The sequence below is a fragment of the Chiloscyllium plagiosum genome, unplaced genomic scaffold (assembly GCF_037043375.1).
Source record: "Chiloscyllium plagiosum isolate Xiang-an unplaced genomic scaffold, Cpla_swu_hap1 HiC_scaffold_1, whole genome shotgun sequence".
Classification (NCBI taxonomy): Eukaryota; Metazoa; Chordata; class Chondrichthyes; order Orectolobiformes; family Hemiscylliidae; genus Chiloscyllium; species Chiloscyllium plagiosum.
This window is the reverse complement of record NW_028270139.1, coordinates 101,938,210-101,963,228: the sequence shown is the minus strand read 5'-3', so window position 1 is coordinate 101,963,228 and position 25,019 is coordinate 101,938,210. Positions and strand designations below refer to the sequence as shown.

Genomic DNA, 25,019 nt, shown 5'->3' with positions numbered 1-25,019 from the left:
AAATTTATAGCAAATCACTCCCCTCTGACAGCCACCCCAAAACTTAACTCTAAGTACAAGGTATGTGTGAGGTGGAATGCTCTTGCTTGGATGAAAGCAGCTCTGACAACATTCAAGAAGTTCAAAGTCACCATCCACAATGTAAAGTGCTTCAAAAAGCAGGTGAGAGGCTTCATCAGAACTGAGGGCAGGTGAGCATATAATAGGGTGTGAGCAAGTTAATTGGGAATGGGGAGAGGAAGAAAATGTGTAGCGTCTCCCACCTGTTCTCCTCCTCTAACCAAAAAAAGACCATGTGTGGAAGGTTGGTAAGGTAAGGCTTTTTTCTGTTTATTTACTCAATCTCTCTTGGCAATTTAGAGCAGAGGGAATGGAAGCTAGGGCAGTTGCATGCTTCTCTTGCAGGATGTGGGAGGTAACGGTCAGCATTGGTGTCCCTACTGACTTCTCCTGTGAAAAATGCACCTAACTACAGCTCCTCACAGACCGCATCAGGGAACTGGAGCTGGATGAACTTCAGATCATTTGGGTGGCTGAGGGGATGATAGAGAGGGCTTATAGGAAGGTAGTCACACCTAAGTTACAAGGTAAACATATCTGGGTGACCGTCAGGAGAGAGAACGGGAATAGGCAGAGAGTGCAGAGACCCCCTGTGGCCCATTCCTCAATAATAATTATACCATTTTGGATACTGTTGGAGGGGACAACTTGCCAGGGGAAGCCCACAGATATCCAATCCCTCTACACCTCCATCCGCCATGACCGGGGCCTCCAAGCCCTCCATTTCTTCCTCTCCCGACGTCCCCAACAGTACCCTTCCACCGACACACTCATTCGTTTGGCTGAACTGGTCCTCACCCTTAACAATTTCTCCTTCGAATCCTCCCACTTCCTCCAGACCAAAGGGGTAGCCATGGGCACCCGTATTGGCCCCAGCTATGCCTGTCTCTTTGTTGGCTACGTCGAACAGTCCATCTTATGTAGTTACACCGGCACCCCTCCCCACCTCTTCCTCCACTACATTGATGACTGCATTGGTGCCACCTCGTGCTCCCGCGAGGAGGTTGAGCAATTCATCAACTTCACCAACACATTCCACCTTGACCTTAAATTTACCTGGACCATCTCTGACACCTCCCTCCCCTTCCTGGACCTCTCCATCTCCATTAATGATGACCGACTTGACACCGACATTTTTTACAAACCCACCGACTCCCACAGCTACCTGGATTACACCTTTTCCCACCCTACCTCTTGCAAAAATGCCATCCCATATTCCCAATTCCTCCGCTTCCAGGGTATCTGCTCCCAGGAGGACCAGTTCCATAGAACACACCAGATGGCCTCCTTCTTTAGAGACTACAATTTCCCTTCCCACGTGGTTAAAGATGCCCTCCAAAGCATCTCGTCCACATCCTGCATCTCCGCCCTCAGACCCCACCCCACCACCGTAACAAGGACAGAACCCCCCGGTGCTCACCTTCCACCCTACTAACCTTCGCATAAACCAAATCATCCGCCAACAGTTCCGCTAAACGGACCCCACCACCAGGGATATATTTCCCTCCCCACCCCTTTCCGCCTTCTGCAAAGACTGTTCCCTCTGTGGCTACCTGGTCAGGTCCACGCCCCCTACAACCCACCCTACCGTCCTGCACCTTCCCCTGCCACCACAGGAATTGCAAAACCTGCACCCACACCTCCTCCCTCACCTCCATCCAAGGCCCTAAAGGTGCCTTCCACATCCATCAAAGGTTTACCTGCACATCTACCAATATCATTTATTGTATCTGTTGCTCTCGATGCAGTCTCTTCTACATTGGGGAGACTGGACACCTCCAAGCAGAGCGCTTTGGGGAACATCTCTGGGACACCCGCACCAATCAACCACACCGCCCTGTGGCCCAACATTTCAACTCCCCCTCCCACTCAGCCGAGGACATGGAGGTCCTGGGCCTCCTTCACCGCTGCTCCCTCGTCACCCGACGCCTGGAGGAAGAACGCCTCATCCGCCTCGGAACACTTTAACCCAGGGCATCAGTGTGGACTTCACCAGTTTCCTCATTTCCCCTTCCCCCACCTCACCCCAGCTCCAAACTTCCAGCTTGGCACTGTCCCCATGACTTGCCCTATCTGCCTATCTTCTTTTCCACCTATTCACTCCACACTCCTCTCTGATCTATCACCTTCATCCCATCCCCATCCACCCGTTGTACTCTTTGCTACCTTCTCCCACCCTCCTCCCTGGCCTATCACCTTCATCTCACCCCCATTCACCCATTGTACTCTTTGCTATCTTCCCCCACCCTCCTCCCTGACCTATCACCTCCATCCCCACCCCCACTCACCTATTGTACTCAATGCTACTTTCTCCCCACCCCACCCTCCTCTATTTCTCTCTCCACCCTTCAGGCACTCTGCCTGTATTCCTGATGAAGGGTTTTTGCCTGAAACGTCGATTTTACTGCTCCTCAGATGCTGCCTGAACTGCTGTGCTTTTCCAGTACCACTGAACTCCAGAAAGCCACAGCTGCCAAGTTTCTGACACTGAGCCTGGCTCTGTGGCACAGAAGGGAAGGGGGAAAGAATAGGACAACGATAGTGATAGGAGATTCAGTTGTGAGAGGATCAGTCAGGAGATTCTGTGGTCGCGAGAGAGACTTCTGGATGGTACGTTGCCTCCCAGGTGCCAAGGTCAGGGCTGTCTTGGAACGAGTCCATTGGATTCTTAAGGGGGAGGGAGAACAGCCAGAAGTTGTGGTACACATCAGTACCAATGACATAGGTAGGGAAAGGGAGGAGGATCTGAAAAGAGAATATAGAGAGTTAGGTTGGAAGCTAGAAGGCACGACGAGCAGAGTAGTAGTCTCAAGATTGCTGCCAGTACCAAGTACTAATGAGGCTAGGAATAGAGAGCGAGTGCAGTTTAACACGTGGCTGCAGCACTGGTGTAGGAGGGAGGGCTTCAGATATGTGGATCATTGGAGTGGCATGGTGGCTCAGTGATTAGTACTGCTGCCTCGCAGTGCCAGGGACCTGGGTTCAATTCCAGCCTTGGGCAACTGTCTGTGTGGAGTTTGCACATTCTCCCTGTGTTTGCATGGGTTTCCTCCTGGCGCTCCGGTTTCCTCCCACCATTCAAAGATATGCAGGTTAGGTGGATTGGTCATGCTAAATTGCCCATAGTGTTAGGTGCATTAGTTAGGGTTTATATATAGGATAATAGGGTAGGAGAATGGGTCTGAGTAGGTTACTCTTCAGAGGGTCAGTGTGGACATGTTGGGCCAAGGGGCCTGTTTCCACACTGTAGGAATTCTATGATTTTATGATTGGGATACCTTCTGGAGAAAATGGGACCCGTACAAGAAGGACGGGTTGCACCTGAACTGGAGAGGCACCAATATCCTAGGAGGTTTGCTAGAGCTCTTCGGGAGGATTTAAACTAGATTGGGGGGGAAGGAATTGTTAGCTGAGCTACAAATCAAATGATGGAATAGGTGGTGAACAGCCAGATGCTGCATGCAGAGAGTCTGTGAGGAGGGATAGGCATTTAATAGGGAAAAGGGCAGTCAGTGTGATCGGTTGAAGTGTGTCTATTTTAATGCAAGGAATGTCAGGAATAGGAGTGACGAATTCACAGCTTGGATCAGTACTTGGAACTATGATGTTGTGGCCATTATGGACACTTGGATATCACAGGGGCAGGAGTGGTTGTTGGATATTCCAGGGTTTAGGTGTTTCAAAAGGAATTGCGGCGGGGGCGGGGGTGGGGGGTGGTAAAGGAGATGGAGGAGTGGCATTGCCAATCAGTGATAGTATCACAGCTGCAAAATGGGAGGTTGTCGAGGAGGCTTTATTTACAGTGTTTCTCAACGGGGGCGGAAGTGCCCCCTAAGGGGCGTTTGCCTTCCTTTGGTGGGCGTTGAAGTCAAAGGGGGCAGCAAGGGGGCACTGAGCAACTTTGTAGAGAGCTTACAAATCACTGGAAGACTGCCATGCCCTTGAAGGACATTGCTGTGTGCAGATGGATAGTCGCATAACACGAGTCTGTTATTTTCCCTGCACCCATGGAGGCGTGCACTCTGATTGGTTGCTGCGCTATTATTGATAGTCTTCTCTTGAATGGCAAACCATTTGAACTCATTTGCAGTTGGCACTGCCGATTGTACTGCCGAAATCAATTTCACCTAACTCGTGTCGCTTCTAGGAAGACGAACACAGCTTTTCAACTGTTCTACCGGGTGGCAGAATGAATGCACATTATAGTTAATTAGCCAATCAAATTTTGCCACTTGTCTGAGCGTCTTAAAATTATCATGATAAGGTATTACCCATGATTCCATCAGGGTATTCGAGCGACAGTGTAAAAATGGCCTCATCGAGTAAGAAAAAGTGCAGGCAGTATAGCATGGACTATTTGCGATATGGCTTTATTCAATCTCCATCTAATAAGCAGTTACCACTGTGCTTGCTCTGTGAACAAAATTTTTCCATCGAGACCATGAAGCCTTCCCGTCTTATTAAACATTTGGAAAAGAAATGCAGTGACAAAAAGGACAAAGATTTGTCATAGTTTCAAACATTAAAGAATATATTCAATCAGCGGCCAACGATTTCCACTGCTTTTTCAAAGATGGGAGCCACAAATATGGATGGCATTGTGGCATCATACAACGTAGTGAAGCTAATTGCAAACTGTGGTCAACCTCATTCCGTGGGTGAATCGTTGGTGCTTCCAGCTATTGCCGAAGTATTATCAACTGTGCTACATCAGGAATCATTAATGACTATCAAGCATATTCCTCTTAGCAACGATTCTGTGAGAAGGTGCATCGATGAAATGGCCTCAAATGTTGAGGATAAATTATGTTCCCTTTTGATATCGAAAGAAATTGCCTTACAAATTGCCTTATATGCGGAAATCAAGCTTTACTTTTGGGGTACATACGTTTCGTTGACAAAAATGAACTACTTTTTGCTCTGGATCTACCGACAGATACCAAAGGTAAGACTATCTTCGATTGCGTCAAGGATTACTTTGATAAAAAGTCTGTTCCCCTCAAAAACATTGTTACTTGTGCTATGGATGGCACATGTGCTATGACTGGCCAACATCGAGGATTTGTCGCGTTATTAAAGAGAGAAGTGCCATATGTTTTCATAGTACACTGCATTATCCATCGGCAGCATCTGGCTGCAAAGAAACTTAGTGAAGCCCTCAATCATTCTCTTCAAGTGGTGATAGATGTGGTAAATTATATAAAGAGACATGCTCTGAATGAATGACTTCTCCGCCAACTCTGTAAAGATAATGAAGATGAATTTCTGCAATTGCTGATGCACACAGAAGTGCAATGGCTCTCGAAAGGAAAATGCCTCAATCCTCCATGAATGCCTCCATGAACTGTTCGATTCTATCATCGAATTCCTACACTGAAATAATGAAAACCTCTGTATGAAAGCTGAAACCGTAAAACACGACTGTGCATACCTCACGGATATATTCGATAATGGCAATTCGCTGATCATGCAGATACAAGGAGATATTGTGAGTTTCATAAAAGCAAGGAATACTGTTAACATCTTTTATTGCGAAACTTGATCTCTTTCATCGGAATATCAGTCGTCGTGAGTTTTACCAGTTCCCGAGTTTAAACAATATCGCGGAGGATGTTACTGATGATCAATTACTTATCTACTCAGCTCACATTCATGCACTGCAGGATGATATGAAAATACAATTTGCTGATCTTATTGAGATGGAGATCCCTACATGGCTGACTGACCCCTTTATCTCATGTGCAGAAGAAATGGACATTTGCCTTCAGGAAGAAATGATAGAGCTCCAAAATGACACTGCAATGAAAATTCGGTTTTCACAAATGGGTGAGCCCCTTTTTTGGATTCAAGATGCCACCTGATGTCGCATCCTGCTATTAAGCGAAGAGGCAAAGTGGTTTGCACTACCATTTCCTACCTCTTATTTGGTTGAGAAAGGATTCAGTGCCATTGCCAGAATACAAGATAAGACCCGCAATCACATGGATGTTGTTCAGTGTGGTGACCTGAGATTGCTTCTGACAAAAATTGAACCAGATGTATGTGATTTAGCAAGACAACATGAACCACAAGGATCACATTGACTATTTTGCTATCACAGACTAAATTTTATACAGAGTGTGCCAAAGGTAGGTGGACAGTAAGAACAGTAATTAATGATACATTTATTTTTTGTTGTATACAAAACATATTTCACAAAAGTTTTCCATTTTCAGCACTGCAGTGTATTGCAGTTATATGTGCAAAAACAGACTTCTATGATTTGGGGGCGTTGCATGATTTCAAGGATAAGAAGGGGGTGTTGAGTACGGGAAAGTTGAGAAACGCTGATTTACAGAGTCAGTATGGGTGGAAGTCAGAAACAGTAAAGGAGCAGTCACGTTTTGGGGAGGTTTCTACAGCCCCACCCCTCCAATAGCAACAGAGACATGGAGGAGCAGATTGGGAGGCAGAATTTGGAAAGATGCAGAAGTAACAGGGTTGTTGTCATGGATGACTTTAACTTCCCTAATATTTATTGGAAGCTCCTTAGTTCAAATAGTTTGGATGGAGCAGTTTTTGTCCAGTGTGTCCAAGAAGAGTTCCTGATGCAATATATAGATAGGCCGACGGGAGGCAATGTTGTATTTGGTGCTTGGCAACTAGTCATGCAGGTGTCAGATCACTCGGTGGGTGAGCATTTCAGTGATAGTGATCACAAATCTCTGGCCTCTACGATAGTCTTGGAGAAAGATAGGAGCATACGGTATGGGAAAATATTTAATTGGGGGAGGAGGAATTACAGTGCTATTAAGCAGTAACTGTGGCTCCTAAATTGGGTAACAGATGTTCTCAGGGAAATGCACAACAAATGTGGAGGTTGTTTAGGAAGAACTTGCTGATAGTGCTGGACAGATTTGTCCCACTGAGGCAAGGAAGGGATGGTAGCTTGAAAGAACCTTGGGTGACAAGAGTTGTGGAAAATCTAGTCAAGAGGAGGTAGTCAGGAAGGAACTGAAGAATGGACTTAGGAGAGCTAAAAGGGGGCATGAAAAAGCTTTAGCGTGTAGGATTAAGGAAAACCCCCAGGCATTATACACTTGTGTGAGGAACAAGAGGATGGCCAGAGTGAGGGTAGGACCAAGCAGGGATAGTGGAGGGAACTTGCACCTAGAGTCGGAGAAAGTAGGGATGGTCCTTAATGAATACTTTGCTTCAGTATTCAGTCCTGAGAGGGACCTTGATGTTTCTGAGGAGAGCGTGAAGCAGAATGATATGCCTGAACAGGTTGATGTTAGGAAAGAGGATGTGCTGAAAATTATGAAAAACATGAGGATAGATAAATCCCCTGGGCCAGACAGGATATGCCCTAGGTTGCTACAGGAAGTGAGGGAAGAGAGTGCTGCACCTTTGGCAATGATCCTCACTGTCCTCTGGAGTAGTACCAGATGATTGGAGGGTGAAAAATGTTTTCCTTGTTCAAGAAAGGGAATACGGATAACCCTGGGAATTACAGACCAGTCATTCTTATGTCGGTGGTGGAAAGGATTCTGAGAGACAGGATTTATGATTATTTGGAAAACCACAGTTTGATTAGAGATAATCAGCATGGCTTTATGAGGGGCAGATCATGCCTCACAAACCTTATTGAGTTCTTTGAGGATGTGACAAAACACATTGATGAAGGTAGAGCAGTGGATGTGATGTACGTGGATTTTAGCAAGGCGTTTGATAAGATTTCCCATGGTTCATTCAGAAAGTAAGGAAGCATGGGGTACAGGGAAATCTAGCTGTCTGGATACAGAATTGACTGGCCCTTAGAAGACAGAGGTAGTGGTAGATTAAAATTATTCATCTCAGTGACTGGTTCTGGGACCTCTGCTCTTTGTGATTTTTATAAATGACTTGGATGAGTAAATGGAAGGGTGGGTTAGTAAGTTTTCTGATGACGAATGTTGGTGGTTGTGGATAATGTGGAGGGCTGTTGCAGGCGATAGCATGACATTGATAGGGTGCAGAACTGGGCTGATAAGTGGCAGATGGAGTTCAACCTGGAAGTGTGAAGTGATTCACTTTGGAAGGTCTAATTTGAATGCAGAATACAGGGTTAAAAGCAGGATTCTTGGCAGTGTGGAGGAACAGAGAGATCTTCGGGTCCATGTCCACAGATCTCTCCAAGATGCCATCCAGGTTGATAGGGTTGTTAAGAAGGTGTAAGGTTATCCTGCAGCTTCATAGTGCCCTGGTTAGACCACACTTGGAATATTGTGTTCAGTTCTGGTCACCTCATTATAGGAAAGATGTGGAAGCTTTAGAGGGGTTGCAGAGGAGATTGACTAGGATGCTGCCTGGACTGGAGGGTATCTCTTATGAAGAAAGGTTGAGGGAGCTGGGGCTTTTCTCATTGGAGCGAAGAAGGATGAGAGGTGACTTGATAGAGATGTACAGATGTTGAGAGGCATAGACAGAGTGGCTAGCCAGAGACATTTTCCCATAGTGGAAATGTCTATCATGAGGGGGCACGATTTTAAGGTAATTGGAGGAAGGTTTAGGGGAGATGTCAGAGGTAGGTTCTTTACACAAAAGTGGTGGGCGCGTGGAATGCGCTGCCAGCAGTGGTAGTAGAGTCAAATACGTTAGAGACAATTAAGTTACTCTTGGATAGGCACATGGAAGTTAGTACAATGAAGGATATGTAGATTAGTCTGATCTTAGAGTAGGATAAAAAGTTGACACAGCATTGAGGGCTGAAGGGCCTGTACCATGCTGCACTGTTCTATGTTCTAAAATAAGGGATAGACTCAATTAATCTCAAGTGGAGAGATTACTTGACAAGTGATTTTATGGTAATGGGTGAACTAAATAACTTTATTTAGCTATATATGGCTTGAAAGCAGCTGTCCGAATGCAAGATGAAAGAATAAAGAAAGAAATAAGAAAATCGAAGCAGTAACAAATATAATCAAGATAATGGCAGAGATTTTGATATAAAACTCTTGTGTTGAGTGTTAGCTCCATTTGTGAGGTATTTGGCGATGAGGGTTTATCTATTGACCTGGAAAGTCACAGTCTCTTACAACTGAGTAATCTCCAAGAAGCTTTGTCTTTCGTGGAAGATCCCAATATATAATCTCCCAATCCCTCCTGCTCCTCAACTCATAACCTGACCTCCTGATGTCCTGTGCTGCTTTCTTCCTGTGGAATGTCTCATTCTGATTGCTGCTAACCTAAACTCTGATGCAATCAGTGCCAACGTCAGCCTTTCTTAAACTCATATGCTAATTACTTCTCCATCCATGAAGTTGGCCTCAGCCCAGATTATCACAGTCCAGGGGCATGATAACTTCCTGCAATGCAGGAGCAATTATTGTTCACTGTCCTCACCCCTGCAATGTGTCAATGTCACCAGTTTTTAAAGTCCCTCTCTACTCTGCTCATCCTTTTTTAGGTCCAAAGTAATTTCTTGGCATTGACTGACAGTCACCCTATACTTGCCTTCTTTCACTTGTTTGCAATAAGCAGTCTGTAAAGTCTGTATGCTTCCATGAAAATATCCTGTTAATAAACTCTTACTAATCTCTTCAAACACTCTAATTAGCCATAATTCAGGGATTGTTAGGTTAATTAACATGAGAGTGCTGGAAATGGTGTCACAAAACACTCATACTAGCTAGTGCTGGTATTTCTGGGTCCATTGTCTTCCATTCCTGCTGTCAATGTCACCAGAAAATTCAGCCCAAAAGTAAGTCATCACGATAGAAAAATATGCAATATCATTTTGAGTGTAGACCTTTCACCAGAACTGAACCTGGAATATTCATTTATCATCCCTCTTGTCTGGAAGCTGAAAGAAGGAGGGGTATAAAGATGCAAAGTTGGCTTGAAAGCATAATGGAAATAATAATTTACTTGGAGAGGGTGCAATTCAGTGTCATCCCACATAAAGACTTTGGTGCTAGGATGCATTTAATCAGGCCAGAGTGTGCTGTATGGAGACTCTGTTGCCCTCACACTTTCAACCCAATGAAGTCCTTTTGTGAGGAGCATGACAACTCAACAAACAAATTGCAGTGGGGCTGCTTGCAGGGTCACATTGTTATGGTGCATCCAGTGGTGGAGTCTGGTAGGGGCCTTCTTTCAAAGCCATCAATCTTTGCATTAATGGGTCTGATAATGGGAAGGTGAGATCCATTGACAGAAACACCCCTCCCAATTTCACTTAACCTGAGGCCTGGAATCTATTGACAATACTGGGGCTCAGCTGGTTGTTTGACTGGCCACGTTGGCAGCTTTTGCCAGTGCTACTACCTCATTAACATGCTTCCTATATCTAATCTGTCTAGCCCTGTTAAAATTTTATAGGTTTTGGTTACCACACTACCAGAAGGATCTGGAAGCTTTAGAAAGGGTGCAGAGAAGGTTCACCAAGATATTGCCTGGTCTCTGTATTTGCTATGAGGAAAGGTTAAAATGACTAGGATTGTTTTCACTGGAAAGATAGTGGCTGAAAGAAGACCTGATAGATGTTTACAAAATTATGAGAGGCATAGGTAGGGTGAGTAGTCAGAGGCTTTTTCCTAGGGTTAAGGCATCAATTACAAGGGGACACAGGTTCGAGGCGAGAGGGGGAAATTTTCAGGGAGATATGAGAGGGATGTTTTTCACAAAGACAGTGGTAGAAGCCTGGAATGCACTGTCAAAAGAGTTGGTGGAAGCAGGCACATTAGCAATATTTAAGAGGGGTCTGGATGGTTACGTGAATAGGGAGGGAAGAGAGAGATAGGGACTAAATTAGGGCAGAAGGTTTGTTTTTAGTTTAGTAAGGGCATGATGATTGTCACAGGCTTGGAGGACTGAAGGGCCTGTTCCTTTGCTGTACTTTTATTCTTTGTTCTTTTGTTCTATGACATTACCCCTCATTCTTCAAAACAACAATTCAAACTAACTAAATCTAATTGAGTGGAGGTGATGGTCTAGTGGTGTTATTGGTAGATTATTAATCCAGAAGCCCTGGTCATGTTCAGGGGACCTGGGTTTGAATCCTGCTGAGGCACCTGGTGGAATTTGAATTCAATAAATATCTGGAATTGTTGGGAAAACCCATGTGATTCACTAATGCCCTTCATGGAAAGGAAACTGCTGTTCTTATCTGATCTGAACTACATGTGACTGCAGACCCATAACAATGTCATTGACACTGGTAATAAATGCTCTCCTGGCCAGTGACATCCACATCTTGTGAATGAATAAAAACACCTCTTCTCCTATGCCAGTCATGCCTTCCCAGGAAGCAATTTGGGAAGCCTTCATTGTACAAGAACAACCTTGCTCAGATTGTTTTTTTTCATATCTGGGTGTCACTGGCTGGACCACCATTGTTGTCCATCCCTAATTACCCAGAGGGAAGTTAAGAGTCAACCACATTGTTGTGTATCTGGAGTCACATGTAGGCCAGACCAGGTAAGGATGGCAGAGTTCATTTACTAAAGGACATTAATGAGCTAGATTGCTTTCTCGTGACAATGGCAATGGTTTCATGGCCATTACCAAACTTTTATTTCAGATTACTATTAATTTAATCCCACTGTCTGCCATGGCAGGATTCAAATCCATGTCCACAGAAAATTGCCTGGGTCTCTGGATTATTGGTCTAACAATAATACCACTGGGGTGCTGCCTACCCCTTAAAAGGATGGACACCAAAACCGTGCACAATATTTCAGGTGTGTTCTCAATAATGTAATGTTGCAGCAAAACATCTTTGCTCTAATAGTCAAATCCTCTCGCTATGAAGGCCAACAATAAGTTTGCCTTCTTTACTGCCTAACTGGCCACATATTTCTGATTATCTGTGTGGGTATATAGAATCATAGACATTTATTGTATTGGGAAAGATTATTCAGCCAATTTTGCCTGAAGAACTGTTCAATTTAATCCCAACCTTTTCCCTTGATCTTGCAAATTTGTTGTCTTCGAGTACATATACAGGTGTAACAGTGCTGTTTGCTTTTGTTTTACAGAGGAAGAGAGATATTTAAAGGCAAATGACAGAAATTTCAATACGAAATTCCATTATGTGGTGAGTAGACTTAAACCTTTGAGTTTTAAAAACCTTTGAGTGGGTTATAATTAGCAAGTTTTGAGAAGATTTGTAGCTCAGGTTGAGGTTCTGGATGTAAGTTTACTCGCTGAGCTTGAAGGTTCATTTTCAGACGTTTCATCACCATACCAGGTAACATCTTCAGTGAGCCTCCAGACGAAGCATTGATTCCTGCTTTCTATTTATATATTTGGGTTTCTTTGAGTTGATGGCGTCATTTCCTGTGGTGATGTCATTTCTCATGGTGATGTCATTTCCTGTTCTTTTTCTCAAGGGGTGATCAATCGGGTCCAAATCAATGTGTTTGTTGATAGAGTTCCATTTGGAATGCAATGCATCTAGGAATTCATGTGTGTGTCTCTGTTTGGCTGGTCCTGGGATGGATGTGTTGTCCCAGTCGAAGTGCTGTCTTCCTCATCGGTATGTAAGGATACTAGTGAGAGAGGGTCATGTCTTTTTGTGGCTAGTTGATGTTCATGTATCCTGGTGGCTAGTTTTCTGTGTGTTTGTCAAATGTAGTATGCAAGGTTTGTGAAGGTTTGTAGCTCAGGTTGAGATTTAGGGTGTAGGTTTGCTCGCTGAGCTGTAGGTTTGATATCCAGATGTTTCATTACCTGGCTAGGTCACATCATCAGTGGCGACCTCCAAGTGAAGCGAAGCTGTTGTCTCCTGCTTTCTATTTATATTTTTCTCCTGGATGGGGTTCCTGGGGTTTGTGGTGATGTCATTTCCTGTTTGTTTTCTGAGGGGTTGATAGATGGCATCTAGATCTATGTGTTTGTTTATGGCGTTGTGGTTGGAGTGCCAGGCCTCTAGGAATTTTCTGGAATGCCTTTGCTTAGCCTGTCCCAGGATAGATGTGTTGTCCCAGTCGAAATGGTGGCTTTTTTCATTCGTGTGTAGGGCTACGAGGGAGAGAGGATCGTGTCTTTTTGAGGCTAGCTGGTGTTCGTGTATCCTGGTGGCTAACTTTCTTCCTATTTGTCCTGTGTAGTGTTTTTGGCAGTCCTTGCATGGAATTTTGTAGATGATGTTGGTTTTGTCCATGGGATGTACTGGGTCTTTTTAGTTTGTTAGTTTTTGTTTGAGAGTGTTGGTGGGTTTGTGTGCTACTCGGATTCCGAGGGGTCTTAGTAGTCTGGCTGTCATTTCTGAGACTTCTTTGATGTATGGTAAGGTGGTTAGGGTTTCGGCCTGTGTTTGGTCTGCTTGTCGTGGTTTGTTCTTGAGGAATCTGCGGACTGTATTTTTTGAGTATCCGTTCTTCTTGAATACGTTGTATAGATGGTTCTCCTCTGTTTTACGTAGTTCGTCTGTGCTGCAGTGTGTGGTGGCTCGTTGGAATAGTGTTCTGATACAGCTTGAGCTACAAACCTTGCAAAAGCCTATGGGCGCAACATGCTCCAGCTTGCCCGAAGATGGGAAAGGAATGCCATCCGAGAGAGTTCCACCCGCGAACAACTGTACTTCCTGCATGAATGTTGAAGAAAACAGGTACTGCCAAAATGTCTCCAATATAAACCGCCGATAAAAACATCTCAAGCCAGAAGTTTAACAGAACAAAACGGCCGCAAAATGCTCCGAGAACCAATCAGTGACGCCCACCACAGACTCTGAAAATACAAACGGGAAATTGCGTGCTAAAAACCATTATTAAAACAAGCAACAAATCAAGAATGGATAGACACGATAGAACGAGCCATAAATACCAAACAACGACAAACACAGATAAAGAAAAATCGGGACTTGAAGAAAAAACTGGACAAACTCACAAAAAAAAATACAAAACCGATAACACAGGGGCATGGATAAAGACTTATCAGACCGGACCCTATCAGACACAGAAAAAGTGGTAATAGTCAAAGGATTAAATTTCAATTACCGAGACGCTGACAAGAAGGATTTCCTAGCGACATTAGAAACCACATTGAAGGACAACAATCTCACGGAAGAAACACAACAAACAATCAGACAGACAATTGCACCTACTCTGAGCTGAAAGAGGGAAGGAAACAAACTGAACACACAAGAAACGGAAGCCCTAGAAAATTTCAAATAAGACAAAAACATCGTTATATTACCTGCAGACAAAGGTCGGCTCACTGTCATCCTGAACAGAAGGGACTACATCGAGAAAGCCAATGCACTACTCGCAGACACCAACACCTACCAACAGGTGGCGCTAGACCCGACCCCCACAACTAGGAAACAAAATTACATATCTCCTAAGAAAATTACACAATTCTGGACAATTGAACAAGACAGAATTCCAGAAAATGAAACCCGACAGGACTAACGCCCCACGATTCTACGGACTACCAAAAATCCATAAACCTGGAGCCCCCCTCAGACCTATAGTCGCACTACCCGGAACACCAACTTACAGACTAGCCAAAGAACTACACGCAAGACTGAAATACCTAGCAGAAGAGTCACAGCACTCCATCCACTCCACCCAGGAATTCCTAAAAATCATCAAAAGCACCAAAATAGAGGAAGACGAAGCAATGATCTCATTCGACGTAACAGCACTGTTCACCTCCATCAACATCGATCTGGCAAAGGAAACACTTACCACACTTTCAGAAGAGACCATCACACATACACTTACCAACGAAAACATCATGAAGCTAGTGGACCTGTGCCTCACCACCCACTTCACTTTCAACAACATAGTCTACAAACAAACCAACGGCACACCCATGGGATCTCCGCTATCAGAATTCATAGCAGAAGTAGTAATGCAAAGACTAGAGCAAACAGCCCTACCAACCATCAAACCAAAAAATATGGGTCCGCTACGTGGATGACACATCTGTAATCACAAAACGAAACAAGATAGAAGAGACATTTAACATCATCAACAACACCTTCACAGGCATAAAATTCACCAAGGAGGAAGAAACCGACAACAAATTTGCATTCCTGGACGTCACAGTCGAAAGAAAGGACAACGGAGAACTACAAACCTGCATATACAGAAAACCGACAAACACTGACCAAATACTTAACTACACCAGCAACCATCCCAACACACACAAACGAAGCTGTATCATAATACTATTCCAACGAGCACAGACAAACTATGCAAAACAGAGGAGAACCACCTATACAACGTATTCAAGAAGAACGGATACTCAAAAAGTACAGTGTGCAGATTCCTCAAGAACAAACCACGACAAGCAGACCAAACACAGGCAGAAACCCTAACCACCTTACCATACATCAAAGAAGTTTCAGAAATGACAGCCAGACTACTAAGACCCTCGGAATCCTAGTAGCACACAAACCCACCAACACTCTCAAACAAAAACTAACAAACTTAAAAGACCCAGTACATCCCATCGACAAAACCAACGTCATCTACAAAATTCCATGCAAGGACTGCCAAAAACACTACATAGGACAAACAGGAAGAAAGTTAGCTACCAGGATACACGAACACCAGCTAGGCACAAAAAGACACGATTCTCTCTCCCTCGTAGCCCTACACATGGATGAAAAAAGCCACCATTTCGACTGGGACAACACATCTATCCTGGGACAGGCTCAGCAAAGGCATGCCAGAAAATTCCTAGAGGCCTGGCACTCCAACCACAACGCCATAAACAAACACATAGATCTAGATGCATCTGTCAACCCCTCAGAAAATGAACAGGAAATGACATCACCACAAACCCCAGGAACCCCATCCAGGACAAACATATAAATAGAAAGCAGGAGACAACAGCTTTGCTTCACTTGGAGTTCGCCACTGATGTGACCTAGCCAGGTAATGAAACGTCTGGATATCAAACCTACAGCTCAGCAAGCAAACCTACACCCTAAATGTAGTATTGTTACAGTCCTTGCACAGTATCTTGTAAATGATACTAGTTTTGCTTGTTGTCTGTGTAGGGAGTTTATTAGCTGCTGTTTTAGTGTGTCGGTGGGTTTGTCGGCTACCATGATGCCAAGGGGTCCGAGAATTCCTAGATGCATGGCATTCCAACTGGAACTATTATCGACAAGCACATTGACTTGGACCCGATTTACCACCCCCTGAGAAAAAGAACAGGAAATGACATCACCATAGGAAAGACATCACCACAGGAAATGGCATCAATCCAAAGAAACCCAAACATATAAAAGAAAGCAGGAATCATCCGCAGTGCCAAGTTTGGAAGCTAGTATGGTGACGAAATATCTGAAAATGAACCTTTTAGCTCAGCGAGCAAACCTACATCCAGTGGGTTATTATATTGAATAGCTTGGTATGAAGTGAGAAAATGCATGGTATGGTGTCTTGTGCATTAGCAGTAAAATATTAAGCAGAAACATAGGGTGGCATGGTGGCTCAGTGGTTAGCACTGATGCCTCGCAGCGCCAGGAACCTGGGTTCGATTCCAGCCTCGGGCAACTGTCTGTGTGGAGTTTGCACATTCGCCCCGTGTCTGCCTGGGTTTCCTCCGGGTGCTCCAGTTTCCTCCGGGTGCTCCAATTTCCTCCCACAATCCAAAGATGTGCAGGTTTGGTGAATTGGCCATGCTAAATTGTCGCATAGCATTTAAGGATGTGTAGGTTAGGTGCATTAGTCGGGGAGGTAAACATAGGGTGGGGGCAATGGGTCTGGGGTGTTTGGAGTGTTGATGTGGACTTGTTGGGCCAAAGGTCCTGTTTCCACACTGTAGGGATTCTATTCTATGATAATATTCCATGATTTCCTTAATAACCAGAAACCTATCAGTCTCAGGCTTGAATATACTCAATGACTGAGTTTCGCAAGCCTCTGGGTGTAGAATTTCAAATGTACCCAATTCTTTGAGTTAAAAGAAAAATCAATTCATTCTTAAAGCATTGATTCCTTATTCTGAGAGTATAACCCCACATTCTAAGCACCATAGCCAGGAAATCATCTCTCCAGTAAATAACCTATCAGTCCCCTAACAATGTTACGTATTTGGGTGAGTGTACCTCTCATCACCTGATCTCCTGGGAAGTACTCAATGCTACGTGGATCCCAACAAATGGTGAATCTATGCAGTGATAGGGAGCTTTCAGCAATGGGGTAAGCAACTTTGATTGAGGCCTTAATTGACGTGTCTACCCTCATGAGCTGATTTATCCATTAGCAACTGGAGCTATTCCCCAGAGATAGTTCAGATTGTTGGGGGGGGAGTGGGGGTGGTTGGCATTCCAGTTGTGCTTCCTGCTGCTTTTATAGCCCACACAGGCTTCAAATCTATCTTCATGAGGTTAGGAAAGTTCAGCCCATATTTGCTCATTTGTACAAAGCTAAATTGTACAAAGACAACAAAGCTAAATCTTACTTTTATAAGCATTAAATAGATGAGAAATAATAATTAATCAACTCCATTGTATGACAGGCAAAAACTGTTATCGGGTTTCTGTCAATAATTTACTACAAAAGTAAGGCATCCATTTATTTGTCTGTTGGTCCTCACTTATTCTTTATTTATTACTGTGCATAAGAATAAATAAACAAAATTCTCTCTCCACTTTTCTATAGTTGTTAAATGACATCATATTGAGTCATCATTGGAAAATTGAATTTGTTGTGAGGCTACTATAATTTGAAATAATCTGCATTATTTATTTTCACACACTTAACAAAATTTGTTTTCCTTTTCAGAACAATCAAATTAAAACTTCCAAATACAACATTTTCACATTCTTGCCAATCAATTTGTTTGAACAGTTCCAACGAATTGCCAATGCTTATTTTTTATTTTTACTTGTTTTGCAGGTAAGTTTTCATCTACATCTGCAGTTGTGCTACCTTAAAATAGACAACTTTTGGTTTGATATTGATTTTTGCTTGTCGAGTTTTCTTTGAAGTAGTTTGAACATTTTTTATATTAAATGCTACAGAAACACCTAACCGCTATCAGCTGTTTCATCAATGACTTTTCCTCTATAATGATGTCACAAGTGGGAATTATTGCTGACAATTGCACCTTGTTCAACATCATTTGCAACACATCAGATATTGAAGCAGTCCATTGATAAATACAGCAAGATTAGGACAATATCCAAGTTTGAGCTAACATGAAGTTTGAGTACATGTGATCTATCTACCTCAATATGGGCGTTGATGCTTGTTGTGATCCATGAATGGGTTGATCACCTGGTTTCACATTTCACGGATGCCTTTTAATCCATGCTGTTTTTTTCTTTAACACCACACACCTTTCTAGGTGACATTAAATTTCTTCCTGTACTGATAAGTGACAAGTAGCACATGGGTTTCATCTGACAGACAGGATGTGATGATCCTGCAGAGGTCTATGCTGGGGCCTCAAAGTTTTGCAATTTACCTCAATGATTTAGATAAGGGGAGTGAAGGCATGGTGCTTCAACTGACCAAAATAAGTGACAGCTGTTTGCTGGTAATTCATCAGACGTGAGTGGTTTAAAATTTCAACAAATCCTGGTAGTTAACTGTAATCAGCAACTTTTGGTGGATTCTTCATGACAATTCCTCTACTGTTCTGATTCCATTTGACAAACAATCAGCAAGGTCCTCTCATGCAGTATACAAATGTTGATTTTCTCATTGAATTCTTACAAATATTTCCAAAGAGTTCCAAGACAATAAAGCAATGACAAAAATGTGTCTTTTTTAGCAAAGGTTGAAAAATGTACCTGATCCCAAGTGAGCATCCCTATTTCATTATGTCTTCAGGTGAGATATCCCAAACTGTTAAGCTCCTGGTTGAGTAGGAATGAACCATTGTGTGTGCAAAATATCAAATGAAGAACTATCAAAGCAGTTCCAGATAAAACAGTTGCATCAATTTGTTCTCATTTTAGTGACTCAAATATTTCAATGAATTGTCATGAAGGGATTATGCTGTACTATTTTACAAGTGCCTAAATTAATCATAATACAATCAAATCTTATGTTGAAAAGATCATTTGCCCAGAATTTGTGTGATATGACTCTAATGCAAATTAGATTATTTCAAACAAGTTCACCTACTTATTGTAATTTTATGACAGCTTGGTGCTCCCACAGTAATATAAGTAATTCCTCTTTTAGCGGTTATTTGCAAGATATTTTGGTTATTTACTTTGGATGTATCAATTGTAATCCATTTATTTCTTTCAGTTTATTCCACAAATTTCATCTCTGTCCTGGTATACCACAGTTGTGCCCTTAATGCTGGTGTTGTTAATAACTGCAGTGAAAGATGCCATTGATGATTATGTAAGTTCTTTTTACAATTCCACATCTTTACTTATTTTGTGAAAATAATCCCCAGATTCAGTGATTTGGCTGAATTTCATTTATCAATCTACTGGAAGTTCAGTGACATAAACACTGTTTTCTGAGATTTTCATGGCTTTTCAGCTGAAGGTACATAGATTTTATACCACAGAATCTAGCTCTAAGTTCAAAAGAAAGAACTGAAGATCTGAAACAAAAACAGAAATTACTGAAGAAGCTCAGCAGATCTGATAGCATTAGTGGAGGGAGAAAGCAGAACTAAAAGGTTTTGCATTCAGTGACCCATCTTTCATTGGACCTGAAGCGTTACTCTGCTTTCCCTCCACAGATGCTGCTGGATCTACTGAGCATTTCTTGCAATTACTGTTTTTGTCGCAGAAACCGCTGTTTGGATTTTAAAACTCCATCCAAACCTACTAATCCTGTCAGCGTATCCTTCTCTTCCTTCTTCCCTTATGTACTTTTTGAAAGAATTAGCTTCCCAATAAAACCATTTCTGCTATTCAACGCAATACATGGTATCCATTTGGAGCAAGATCCATACGCTAACTACTCTCTGAATAAATTAATTCCTCATTAGATTCATTATTGATTACCTTGTATTTTGATGTTCCCCGACTGGTGAAACATTTACACTATCTGGAGAATTTGCAGACTTGTCATATCTGGTCTTGAGTGGTGGTGGACAACTAAACAGTTCATTAGAAGAAGGAGATTCCATAAATATCCCCATCCTCATTAACGTGTTGCCCAGCATGTCAATAGAAAAGATAAAGCTGAAGCATTTGCAAAACTCTTCAGCAATAAGTGTCAAGTGGATGGTCAGTCTTGACCTTCTTCAGAGGTCCCCAGTAACACAGGTGCCAGTCTTCAACCAATTTAATTCGTTATTTTTGATGTTAAGAAACCGTTAGAGGCACTGGAGCTGCACAGTTTATGAGCCATTATCATATTCTGGCAATAGTGCTGAAGACTTTGCTCCAGAATATACCACGCTATTAGCTAAGCTGTTCTAGTACATCTACAATGTGGGTACTGACATGATTATGTAGAAAATTGTCCAGGTATATCCATTACAAAAAAGCGGGTCAAATTCAACTCGGCTTATTATTGCCTCATCAGTCTACTCTTAATAATCTGTAAAGGGATGGAAGGTGTTGCCAACAGTGTTATCAAGTAGCACCTGCTCAGTGATGCCCAGTTTGAGTTCCATCAGGTCCTGACTTCATAACCTTGTTTCAAACATGGACAAAAGAGCTGAGAACTGAAGTAAATGGATATCAGGGGGAAACCTCTCTGCTGGTTAGAATTGTACCTAGCATAATGATTACAGTGATTGGAGATGAGTCATCTCAGCTCCAGATCATCTCCGCAGGAATTCCTCAGGTTAGTGTTCTTAGCCCAATTATTTTCTCTGAATCATATTTTCAACTTGTTTACTTTCTTTTCATCAAAAGGTCAGAAGTGGAGATGTTCCCTGAAGACTGCGCAATGTTCAGCACCATTTATAACTCCCCAGGTGCTGAAATAAATCATGCCCAATTGTACCTGGACCATTTCCAGGCTTGGGCTGACAAGTGGAAAGTAACATTCATGCCACGTGACTGCCTGGTAATATACCGTAACCATACCAACAAGAGAGAATGTAACTATCTAGGTTGGCAGTGGATCGCAAGAAAATGAATTTGTGGAATGTCTGCAAGTGGCTTTTTGAGCAGTTTGTGGTGGAGCAGGCAATTATAGATTTATCGATGAGGCAGACATGATAAGGGAGCTTAAGATGAAGTAACCCTCAGGAGGCAGTGATCATCATATGATAACACTTACACTGCAACTTGAGAAGTAGAAACTGGAACCAGATATAATGATATTACAATTGAATAAAGGTAACTACAGAGGCATGTGGGAAGAGCTGGCCAGAATTGACTGGGAGAGGAGCCTAGCAGGAAAGACAGTGGAACAGCAATGGCAAGAGTTTCTGGGAGTAATTTGGAAGACACAGCAAAAATTCATCCCTCAGAAAAAGAAGCATACTAAACGGAGGATGAAGCAACCATGGCTGACAAGGGAAGTCAGGGATAGCATAAAAGCAAAAAAGAAAGCACATAATGCGATGAAGCACAGTGGATAGCCATATGATTGGGAAGCCTACAAAGATAACAGAGGACAACTAAAAATAAATGAGGGAGAAGATTAAATATGAGGGTAAGCTAGCCAGTAATATAAAATAAGATTGCAAGAGTTTCTTTAGATATATTAAGGATAAAAGAGAGGCAAAAGTGGACATTGGGCTGCTGGAAAATGATGTTGGAAAAATAGCAATGGGGAAGAAAGAATTGGTGGAACAACTGAACAAGAACTTTGCATCAGTCTTCATGGGGGAAGATATGAGTAATGTCCCAAAAATTCAAGAGAGTCGGAGGGGAAGTGAGAGAGAGAGGTGAGTGTGCTAGAAAACCTGAAAGGTCTGAAGGTGAATAAATCACCAGGACCACACCCCAGAGTTCTGAAGGAGGTAGCTAAAGAGATGGTGGAGATTCTTGTAGGAATCATTGGAGTCGGAGAGGGTCTCAGAGGACTGGGAAATCACTAATTTAACCCTCCTATTTAAAAGGTAGTGAGGCAAAAGACAGAAAATTACAGGCTGATTTGCCTGACCTTCATTGTTGGTAAGATTTTGGAGTCCACTGTGAAGGATGTTGGAAATCACAGTGAGTCAGGTAGCGTCCATGGAGAGCATCTGCAGTAATTTGTTCCCACTGAATAGAGATCCAATTCTTTTACATTTTTTTAAGAGTGCTACAACAAATAGAGTTATTTTTATTGAGACTGAGGAAATCCCTGTGTGTTTTGTTTCTTGAATAGAGTCAGTGAGTCAGCAACAAATCATGACTCATGTAATGTCATTAAATCTTCGCATTTGTTGCAACTCTTAGAATAGTGGGCTTGACTTCCAAGTGTCGAGGTATTTCATCACTTGGAAAGGTAACCAGACATAGCAGGAGAATTAAGGACTCCAATATTGGATAAAACAATTGGGGAGGAGTGCAAGGTAACTTGGATAAATTTGGATAGTTCAAATGACATTCCTCAATTGTAAATATCTTAAAATTGCATGTCGTCTTGGGCAGCAGTCCAAAGCTAGTGCTTCCAAATAGACCTATTGGACTATAACCTGGTGTCGTGTGATTTTTAACTTTGTGCCATGAGTCATTTAGACATTTCGGATGTTATGCCACTTGTATCTGTAACTTTTTAATCTCTTTAGTGTGCATTTGCTTACTTTGGGTATTAGTCTTGACTTGGGATGGTATCTGTTCCTTCAACCAAAAGGTATTTGGTTTAAATTCTACCTGGAGAAGTAAGTACATAATGTTTGGTATAGTAGTGCTGAGTTGTGCAAGGATCAGAGGTCCTATTTTCCAGGTGGTTATCCTATCTGCCTGTTGCACTGTAAAAAAAATATACCTTCTCACTAATATCAATATATTCATTCGCATCTAAGACCAATTATATAATCAATGATTTAATCACTCTGCAAGGACCTTGCTTTAGCTGTCATTTCAGAGTACATTGCAAAAGAAATGATGTTTCTGAAGTACTTAACTGGTCTTAATTTGATGGTAAAGCTTTCACCCATCTGCGTGCACAAACTTTGGAATTTCTTTCCTAAATCCTTCCATTTCCTGATTTGAGAGCTCAATATTCACACAATTAGGGAGGCTAGAAGAGGACCTGAGATGAATGAGTCATGGTTTTCCACGAGTTTGTACTAAATTGGAATAGGGCTACAGTGGCCATAGGGATGAGTCATGAATTGGCATTAATTTGACACAGGTTCTATAAGGTGCCATTGGAATTGGGTGGAGGGGCATGGGTTGACATGAAAAGTATGAAGGCCATTGGGATGCTTGGTGAAGGTAAGTGTGTGTGAGATGTAGGACAGAGTGCCTAATATTTAACACCACAATAGTGGGAAATTCCCATTTAACTGAAGCGTACCTTTTAACCAGTTGCTTTGGCACTCGTCAACCCCTGTGACTGTCTCAGCCCCAGCTAGATGTTGTAGATCCAATTCAATTCTGAGCTTAAAAATGTGTTGCTGGAAAAGCGCAGCAGGTCAGGCAGCATCAAAGGAACAGGAGAATTGACATTTCGGGCATAAGCCCTTCTTCAGGAAGAAGAATCATTTGAGAATCATTTAAACATTAAACGTGTTTCAGTGGGTTTCCTATGGGTGCTCCGGTTTCCTCCTACAGACCAAAAATGTGCAGCTGAGGTGGATTGGCCATGCTAAGTTGCAATAGTGTGCAAGGATGTGCAGGCAAGCTGGATAATCTATTGCAAATGCAGAGATAGGTTGGGGGCTGGGTCTGGGTGGGGTCCTCTTCAGAGAGTTGACATGGACTCAATAAAGCTGAATTGCCTGCTTCCACACTGCAGGGATTCTATGATTCTATAAATCACAAGTGGTATTGTTTGGAGACCGACAGTATACCTGTAAAAGTTTTATTTCATGAAAATTTATGTATGGCTTACTTTTTTATTAACACTTAACGTGTGACCTGCTGAGTGACAAGTTAAACTTTAATATCTACACATTTTTGTTACACTTTGTCCATTTTTATTGTTTCCCTATAATTTTAAAGGTGTTTTGCTAGATCCTTATCTGAATGCATGAACAGTTGTAACAAGATCAACCTCGTCTGGTCTACATGTGACTCCAAATGCAGAGCAATGTGGTTGACTCATAACTGCCTTCTAAGTAATTAGAGATGGGCCATAATTCCTGGTCAGGGATGCTCGCATGAATGAACATTAAAAAAGTAGTTGTTGCCATAATTAGAATTTAATTGATATGAATTGATAGCTGTTAGAGAGAAATGTCTGTGAGGTAATGAACTGGGAACTTGATATTCAGAGATATGGAATGCTGCAGAAAAATAGACAAAAAAGAAAAGGAGGTGAGGTAATATTGTTTGTAAAGGAAGGTATTGTTATTACCTTTTACTACTTGTGAAGAGTTCAGATTGCATTGGTGGCGGCGAGTTATCCTGGCGTGGACTTGTGACGGAGAAGAGTGACTCCAGCATGGAGGAAAGTGAGCTCAGTACAGGAGAGAGTGAGTTCTGAGGTGACATCAGTGAGGTAGACCCAGCAGCGAAAGATGGTGCTTGAGGATCGGTGACTTTATTGGTTGGGTCTGTCGCTGATACGGCAAAGCAGTGGTGAAAGGGCATCATAGCAACATCAAGGTGGGCTGTGTCAAGAGATTCTGATATTAGTGAGTGAAATGGAGGTGCATTGGCCCAGTGGCGAAAGATGGTGCTGAAGGATTAGCGATTTTGGTGTTAGTTGGGCCTGGTGAGGTGGTAGTGGTTCTGAGCTGACTCAGAACATGAACATAAATGGGCTTCTCTTTATGCTGAGGTGTTCTGAGGAAGGGTCACTAGACACGAAATGTTAACCCTGATTTCTATTCACAGATGCTGTCAGACCTGCTTGGCATTTCCAGCAATTTCTGTTTTGTTTCTGATTTACAGCATCCGCAGTTCGTTCAGTTGCTCTTTAAACTATATCTTTTCATTTTTCTCTTATTTTTAAACTATCAAAATAGCACCATAGTGTGGTGACAAATAACGCTTTTCA

At 42.5% G+C, this 25,019-nt stretch overlaps 1 protein-coding gene across 2 annotated transcripts in view; it reads left to right on the top strand.

The window, feature by feature from the left end:
- LOC122548976 (phospholipid-transporting ATPase ID) overlaps window positions 1–25,019 on the top strand; it is a 272,266-nt gene that overhangs the window by 42,072 nt on the left and 205,175 nt on the right. For both annotated transcript variants that reach the window (XM_043688030.2, XM_087989438.1), the window contains exons 3-5: window positions 12,060–12,118; window positions 17,772–17,885; window positions 19,251–19,349. In XM_043688030.2, the coding sequence (XP_043543965.2) occupies window positions 12,060–12,118; window positions 17,772–17,885; window positions 19,251–19,349 (272 nt within the window). The remainder of the gene's footprint in view (window positions 1–12,059; window positions 12,119–17,771; window positions 17,886–19,250; window positions 19,350–25,019) is intronic.